The sequence below is a fragment of the Crocodylus porosus genome, unplaced genomic scaffold (assembly GCF_001723895.1).
Source record: "Crocodylus porosus isolate Cpor-Errol unplaced genomic scaffold, CroPor_comp1, whole genome shotgun sequence".
Classification (NCBI taxonomy): domain Eukaryota; kingdom Metazoa; phylum Chordata; order Crocodylia; family Crocodylidae; genus Crocodylus; species Crocodylus porosus.
The window spans coordinates 30,412,439-30,421,222 of record NW_017728950.1 but is presented as its reverse complement, the minus strand read 5'-3'; the positions used below and the strand labels follow the sequence as shown (position 1 = coordinate 30,421,222).

The 8,784-nt window shown below is 42.7% G+C and overlaps 1 protein-coding gene across 2 annotated transcripts in view; it reads left to right on the top strand.

Annotated features, from left to right (window-relative positions):
* PLPPR1 (phospholipid phosphatase related 1) overlaps nt 1-8,784 on the top strand; it is a 242,469-nt gene that overhangs the window by 199,202 nt on the left and 34,483 nt on the right. For both annotated transcript variants that reach the window (XM_019555106.1, XM_019555107.1), the window contains exon 4: nt 5,484-5,616. In XM_019555106.1, coding sequence (XP_019410651.1) covers nt 5,484-5,616 — 133 coding nt within the window. The remainder of the gene's footprint in view (nt 1-5,483; nt 5,617-8,784) is intronic.

Here is an 8,784-nt window from a genome sequence, read left to right as displayed (position 1 = left end):
TAGTTCTCCTTCAGGTAATATACTTTCCTTTCTGTACATGTAGAAATCTCACTGCCACCATGATGGTACTTTGTTATAGCATGTTTCATAAGACCCCACTACATTTTTACAGTGTTATAACATAAATTCCTTGAAATAAATAATGGTTGAAGGAGAAAGGAAAGCAAGGTGGACAGAGAAAGATATGTTTACTGTAAAGCAAGAATTCTTATGGGTGATCTCTCTCGTGTTCATGGGGAGAGTTGAAATAAAACACGGAGAATTGAAGAAGTCAAGAAACATTGGGGAGGTTGTTCTCATATTAACTATGCTAAAACTACATAGGACACAGAGGAGAGCAGAGAAGAGAGAAGCTTTTAGAAACATACTGGAGTGAGTCTGTGGTGGATCTGAAGAGCAAAGCACGCGATTCTAAATTGGACCCTGAAGTGAAGGGGAAACCAGCGGACCAAGATGGTGTGACCTGCTTCTCTCTACATGTAATAAGCCAGCCAACTGCACTGAACCTTCTGGGGTCTTTGCTGAAGAGGGAAGTTTGGAGCAGTGGTTCTCAACCTTTTTTGTATTGGGACCTATTTGCCAAGATTGGCTTGTCCCAACCCATACCCCCCTGGCTCTGCCAGTGCCCAATCCACAGTCCCCTGCCGCCTCAGGCCCTGCTGGTGCCCCTCACCCCCAAATCACATCCCCATGTCCTGCTGGTGCCCCTTACTCCCAATCCACAGTCCCCTGCCAGAGGGGACCCCCAGATGCCTCCCTCCCATTTGGACCAGAGTGTAAGCAATGAGTGCAGGACCCTCTGTGTATTAGCACTGTCCCATGCCGCTGGGCCAGGCACAGAGCTCCCCGCTGTGAAGAACCACCCCTACCTCCCCTTGCCATTCTTCCCCTGCTCCCCCTCCCCGACGCAGCCCTGTGTCCAGCCACAATCCCCAGCTCAGGCAGGCACGTGGGCATTCCCCTGCCCAACATACTTACCTGCGCTCAGTGGCTGGGGCCGCTCCCACAACCTGGCTTTGCTCTGTGCTGGCTACGTGTGTCTGCCTCACATGTGCCCACTGCCTCCAATCATCCCAAACAGCTGCTTGCAGGCTGGAATGCTACCAGCCTTCAAGAGGAAACCCATGCTTTCATGGGTTTTTTTCTGGGGACCTGCTTTCAACCCTTTCAAATGTTCTTGCAAGCTACTTTTGTATTGCAACCTACTGGTTGAGAAACACTGGTTTAGAGGACAGCCAGTCCTTAGATGAATGTCAGCCACCAGAAAAAGTGAATAGAAAATTCATGGGCAGTGGCAGATTGATGAATTTTGGGTATGGTGCTTTATTGAAGGAAAAGGACCTATTGACACCAGTGTTCAAAGAAGGAACAAGGGTTGGGAAAATCATAGTGGATGGAAGGAATTTTATTTAGGAAGAGATTGAAGGGTGTTATTTAGCGCAGGGCAACACATTTGTAGATGCTGACAGGGCTGGCTGGGAAAAGGGTGCTTCACTGCGGGGGCTGCCTGCTGGCTAGCCCCTTATTGGAGCACCCTCGTGCCCCAGCCAGCCCCTCCACAGCATGTTGAGCTGTGTTGAAGCAGCCCTAGGCTGGCCCCCCTGGCTCCCCTGCCACCTGGGGCTACTCTGATCTGGCTCAACATGCTGTAATCCCAGGTACATGTATAAATGTGGTGCCCAGGGGCAATAAACTCCAGCGTGAATGCACCAGAGTTTTTCAGTTGAATTAATTTCACATGTAAACGTGCCCACAGTGCTTGAAACATAAACCTGGAGCAAATTGCACTACAGCAGCTGCACATGAAAGAACAGTCTGTGCCTTGGAAGCCCATAGGTAGTTATAAGTATGGGAGAATTACTCTTGATTCTTTTAGAAGTAAATATGCCACTGCTGGGGCAGGCTACTATATTTCTTTGAGGCTGTGTCACTTACTAGCAGCTATTTTCTTTTAACATGGGACAACTTGACTTTACACAGGTTAACTTACTCATGTGTCCATGACTCTTTTAACATGGAGTAAGAGACCCTGGAATTAATGTCTAATTCCTGGGAAGCAGATCTTCTGTTGTCTAATATTTGACCCGCAAAACTAAGCTACTGGTGGATCCTTTTACCAGAATCAGTTCTATTTTATGTATTATAAGTACTTGTTGTTTGAAAGACCAGTTTTTTGTTTGTCACTATGTCCTCAAGCCCACCCCACCTCTTCTTCACATGGATTGCCTTCTAAACAGGAAGCAATGTGACTGCATCTTCGCAAAACTTAGGGCAGAGTGATTAATTAATGCTGACTAACCTGCCTGCCTGTGGTGCCCTGCGAATGCAGCTAGACTGCTTCTGGCTTAAGAGGCAGTATATGTGGAGAACTGTGCTGTGCTTGAGGGAACTGCCACTAGGCAGAGTAAATTTACTGAGCAGACATGATCCATGAGGACATACAGTGATGACAAGGGCAGCCAAGAACAGATATGCAAGAAAATACAAACGTCTTATGATGAGATATCCCAGGATCCCAAAAGAACTGGTACTAGTCTCCTAGCAGTTTAAATTCATTATTTTTAATGGACCAACTCCTAATTTACATTGTTGTGGTTAAGAACAGAATCAAGTTGTGTAGTGATCGTAGGCTCCTGGTCACCTGCACCAGTTAGAGAAGACTAGAAGGCTGTGATAGAGAGACAATAATAAAAGTTGGATAGATCCTGGAAGGAAATAGATTACAATCTACATTAGGGGTATATGTGTCTCTGTCTCTTCCTCACAAATCCAGTGAACATCTGATACAGAACAGAATAAAAGGCTTCACCCACAATGTAATTTTCTCGCCATCTCCTGTTTAATTAAGTAGGGAGCTTGTATGAAACAGCAGCTTTTCAGCCTTACATTTTTCCCCACTGGAAGTGTATGCTAGTAGCTGCTTTGCCAGATACCTAATACTATATGTCATTCATATTTGGAATTGAATAACCTAAGTTACTAGAGGCCTGATTCTGGTGTGACTGGTTTATGGCTGTGATTCACCAGGATACTTCAGAATGTGTATAACTTCAAGCACATAAGTGAAGTCACCCAGAGTACTTGGATGCTTAAAACTGAGCACATGCTGATTCAGGATCTAAATCAGGACAGTCAGTGGAGTTCTACTGCTGTCAAACCATCTGCAAAGAAGTCAGTCCCATTGTGCTGTACTACCCTACTTTGCCTACAAGTAATCCATTTTAAGCACAACATTAGTTGGGCATAAACAGAAATGTGAAGGACTGTCCGCATCCAAATTAAGGGCCATGAATTATTTGGTCATGCTTTTGGAAATGAGAAGTAATCAAGGCTGGGGGGTTGAGTTAGAGTTATACCACGACACACACAAAAGAGTAGTTTGAAACTGGAAAAGTGGGCTCAGATCCTCAAATTAGAGATGGGGAGGGGAAGGATTCTAGTTTTGTTGTTGTTTTTTTTAATTCAAAGACATTTTAAAAAATAGATTTATTTTAAAGGAGTACTATTATTTTGTTCAATATTATTATTGTGTCTTGTATTAAGATGCCCTTGTTTGAAAATATTTAGCTGTCCTTTACCTGAAGAAGGACTTTGTCTCGGAAAGAATGTCCAATAAAAGATATTATTCTCCCAACCACCCCCCCACCCCCCGCCCAAAAAAAACCCCCAAGCCATCTTGGCTCCTTGTCTAAGACGATTCTTCTATCCATCTAGTTGTATATCATTGCTTTGACTTAAGTCAGCTTGGAAGCTCTTTAGGACAGGATCTTATGAGTGCTATTTTAACTCAAATAATGCATGGGTTGAAAAAGATGGGGGTGGAGGGTGAAGAGTATCAAGGGTTGCTTTTAAACTATGTTGGTGTGGTTGCTACCTCATTTTCTACCCCCTCCCCCTTGAGCTATTGAATTGAATTGTATTGAACTACATGCCAACTCGCTCAAATGGAATGAAACTGGATAGAGGTGATATATCAGTAAGGCTTCCATGTTTTGGCCCCTGCCTCTCCAATTCCCATTATTGATGTGCATTTTATAACCTCATGTTTCCACCCCTCAGTGGTTAGAATTATAATGAGGCTGAGCACACTTGGCTTGAATGTTCTTAAATAATCAATAAGGATGCTCATGCAGTTTAATAAGAATAAATCGTTGCCCTTGAAACAACACACTGTTTCAACAAGCCAAGCAGTCCAAGAATAGTTGCTTGCTATTTATTCTCAAGCTGTGTGCATGCATTTTATTACACACCACTTTGGCTCTCTTCTAATGGGGCAGTTTCATTTCCCATGTCTTTAATAGCTCAGTTGCATAGAATTGCTTTGAGTGCTCTTTTTTTATATAAAATCATTTTACCACTTCTTCAAGCAGGCTTCTTTTTCCGTTGAAACACACTAAAAATTGCTTCTCTATAACATGCAGATGTGTAAAACAGAAAGGGGTGTTTTTTCAGAAGCACTCAGCATTGGCATAATTCCACTCCCACTGAAGTCAGATTTCTAGTGTCCTTCATTGGCAGCAGACCTTGGCCAAGTCTGATTGACAGCCCACCTTACCAAGTTAACCCCAACAACAGAAAGTGAGCAGTGGCTCTGGTACAGTGAATGCATGGTCTGATTGCACTGAGTGTATGCAAATAACACACACACACACACACACACACACACTACCATAATATAGTGGAGATAAAGATCAATGGACCACTGGAGTCTTTGTTTCCTGGTAGGCCACCAGTTCAAATTCAGTCCAACCAGTAGACTGAAAGGTGACCTGATGACTGTTCAGTGACCTGTGTCAAATGAGTTTAGTGACCTCAAACCAGTTCTTGTTTAGAAGGTGTCTTCTCACATAAACCATGCCCATAAACCAATCAACAGTAACTCGGCAATTTTGTCGGCAGCCTCAAAGGAAAGAAAAATTGAAAGAGCACAATTCCAGTGCTTACTGGTACAGGGTTGTGAGGGAAACTTGCAAGTACTGTTGTTTTGTCCAGTGTTGTGTGGATAAATAGAAGGCTTATTCTCTTAGTTTAACCAGTGTTTTTACCAACAGTTTCTGAACTAATATTTAAATAATAATGATGTTAATGAATATCTGGAGATGAATGAATTCTGTATAAATGTCGATAAAAACAGCATCTCATAGGTTTCATAGTTGTACTAAAACTCGCAAAGGTCTACTCTCCTGGTCTACCGTCCAGTCCCTACGAGCTAAAGATGATGGGTGGTTTGAATTTGCTCTGAGCCACTAACATGAGCGAAAACTACAAACTGTCTTTTCTTGGCTAGGATTTTACTGCTTATTAGTGAACTCAGGCTAGTGAATTGAGCTCAAGGACACACCTCTTTTTTCCCTCATCAAGACACAGTTTAAAAATGTTATGTAGGTAAATTGGGACAAAAGTATTTCCTGTGGGCCATGACACATATGGGTACATGTCATGATTACTAATCTTCCTTTTTGTTTTTGTTTCCCACACTTTAGATTTTCATTGGTGAGATATCCATGTATTTCATAAAGTCAACCCGAGAAACCCTGATTGTCCAGGAGAAAACAATTTTGACTGGAGAATGCTGCTACCTGAACCCATTACTTCGAAGAATCATAAGGTTTATAGGTAAGCATCCATTAATGCACTGCATTTTGCCCCTGCTTGCAACAAATCAGATAAACTTATGATCTACAGGACAAAACTAATTAAGCTGTGAAATCTCTGTGGGCTCCTTCCTCCTTTAGAGGGATAGTTCCCATGCAATTTGCATAGTAATGTTTCAAATGTGCCAAATCATGCTGTGATGAGCTGATTTGCGTCCCTTTTTTGCTGAGCTAAACACTTCTCTGGAACCTGTGAAGAAAGGTCGTGCATCAGATTCTGATCTGAATAATTCCCTCATTGACAGTAATAGAGAGCGAGTCATCTTTCATATCCTCTTTTCCAAGATCGTTCAGAATCCAAAGCACTGGCATGTAATGTTTAAGTGAACACCTCCCCCCCAAAAAAACAACAAAAAACCAACCAAACAAAAAAAACCTAGCTGAGCCCCCTGTATAATAGTCATCTGATTTTAATGAGAACCTTTTTTGAGGTAATTGCTAAGAAACTGGTAAAAAGAAGGAACTTCCAAGGAGCGGTCATTCAGGGACAGGAATGGCTGGAGTCTCAACTCTACTTCCTGCCTATTTACTGGTGTATGTAGCTGAGCTGGTGGCTGGACTGAAAGGTAGTAATTTGTTTCTAGCATATGCCAGCAATCATCACTGTGCTCTATGTAGCAAGGGCAGGAAGAACTGTGAATCAGGAGTCACAACCCCTCCTGAGGTTATTCCTGAAGTAATGCACCTTACGTGTCCCCCCTGCACCGGGCTATACCTGAAGTCATCATCTTACCCAAAGGAATGGGGTTCATGCAACGCTAGCTGTGTTTCTCCTCTCCCCCTTCCAATTCTGGACTGTTTTGCCTGGAAACAAAAGGACTGAGGTGTCACATGTTTATGTATGCCCCAGCCTGACTAGAGTGCATCTACACTACCTTGGAAGGGACCGGCGTGGGGATTGTGCCTCAGGAACAGCCTCTCCTTCCTTAAGCTCTTTTTGTTAGGCTTGTTTCCCCAAGTCAGGCTAGGCTGAGGAAGAAGATGTATGGTCCCACCTGTTCACCACCTTTCCTGCTGCTTCTAAGCATCTTTTCGTGGCAGTGAGTGCAGCCCTCACAGTCTGTATACTTCTCCAAAAGCAGATGGGATGGCTCTTGGCTATTTGCTTGGAGATAGAGTGGCAGAGGGTAAAGACCTTCTACACTGTTTCTCCCCCTACACAAAACCCAGGGACAGTCCATCCTTAAACACGACAGTTCCCTGATCAGTTATTCAGAGGTAGCACGTGTGTGTATGCTCATGAAAATTAAAAAGCAAAGAACTCGTAATTAAAAATAAAATACCCCTGAACTTAGGATACCCTCTAGGATATATTAATGGGTCGTAAGCTACCATTAACAGAGACCAGGATTGTGGATTCCACTCCGGGCAGTTTTGCTGTTCCAGCAAAGTCAGCATGTTAAAATGAACTAATCAAATATTCTTGCCTATGGGGTCAGTGCTAAAAGAGCTCAGACCAGCTAAGCTAAAACCTTTTCTGTATATATTTTCTTATAGATCTCTCTCTCTCTCTCGGCCTTCATTTTAATTAGCTTTACTTCTAAGTATTCACTCTTATTATTTTTCTTTTTCAGGAAAAAATACAGCTATGGTGCAATGCAGCCTCTGAGAGTAGCAAAGTATTAACGGGAATCAATCTTGACTCAACTGGTTTATTTGTTTTTCCAAAGAGAGAGAAAGTTAGCCTTATTTCGTAGTTTCATAGTTTGTAGGGTCAGAAGGGACCTGAGCAGATCATCAAGTCTGACCCCTTGCCATGGCAGGAAAAAGTACTGGAGTCAAATGACCCCAGCCTTCTTATGTATGGCTTTAAATGTTTGTCTTGTGTAAACGTAGGATGATTTCATCTTTTGCATAATGGGTGATTTATGTATTTTTTATTAAAGAAATATCTTTTAACTAGAATGCAAGAACAGGAACTGGGTGAAAATCAGTTAAATGCTTGCAGAAATAATTTCACATTTTTTGTCAAATTCAAAATATTGATGATGAATTTCCTCTAAAATCTTGAAAATGTTTATCCAGCTCTAATCCAAGTCCAGTTTTAGGGAATTACAGTTGTTAGGTAATGATAGCCATCTTATTCCAAACAATGAGGTGACCAATGTGTAAGTATGGAAAAACTATAATGTTTTGCACATGGATTCCTTCTAAGGTGTTTACTACTGTAAAGAAAAAAACAATTGACTTCAGCCTCCAAGGGTTCCTACACACATCCAGGGAGGCTGCTCTGATGCACTGTAATTATTCGAGTCAATTAATCAAGTCTGTTGGAACGTGGTAATTACTACACTTCAGCAGACTCCAGCGTCATGTGTATCAGTGTCCCTGTGCTGAAAAATGGTGGCAGGAGCACTTAACTAGAGCTCATTCAACGAGCTTCAGTTAAAGCTCCCCGGCTGCCATTTTTTGGTGTGAGGATGCTGATGCATGTGATACTCCAGGTGCTTTAATTAGAATGGCTCTTGGAGCTGCTCTGATTAAAGCACCCACCCCACACCAGAGGATGTCTATAAATGTCCCAAGACACATTTCTTCCAAAATCAATTAACGGAGAGATTCCCATTGACGTCAGTGGATTTTGGCTTGGACCTGAGCCTTCCAAGTACCCTACCCAACCAGAGACCCATGGACATAGCATCTGTTGCAAGATTGCATTGGACTTGGTGATCCAGCTGGTCCCCTGCAGTTCTGTTTTCTTGTGTTCAGCACTGCCTGATTCTGTTGCGAGTGACTCCTGTAAGGGGTCTGGGGGCCCTCTCCTTGTAGTGACCTTGGGCCCAAAGGGACCAGGAGGGAAACTTTTATGGGTTTTTTTTTAATGTGCTGAAATCAGATAAATCCCATTGTAATGATGCAGCTGCACAAACCTCAAGGGATCTACACTGACATACATCTGCTGGGAATCTAGTAGAGAACCTACTAATAGAATTTGTTTTCCAGTGCAGCTACATTGCAGTTTAAGCAAATGTTAATTTAAACTGAACTAAAATAAACAAGCAAGTTTCTCCAATCAGTGCTGTTTCCATTAGCTTAATAGGAACAAGGTGTCATGGAGGCACTGGGTTGCTCCGTGCCTGAGAAGGAGATAAGGTGAGCTGTCAGTCACCAGGGCAGCTCAGGTGCTGAT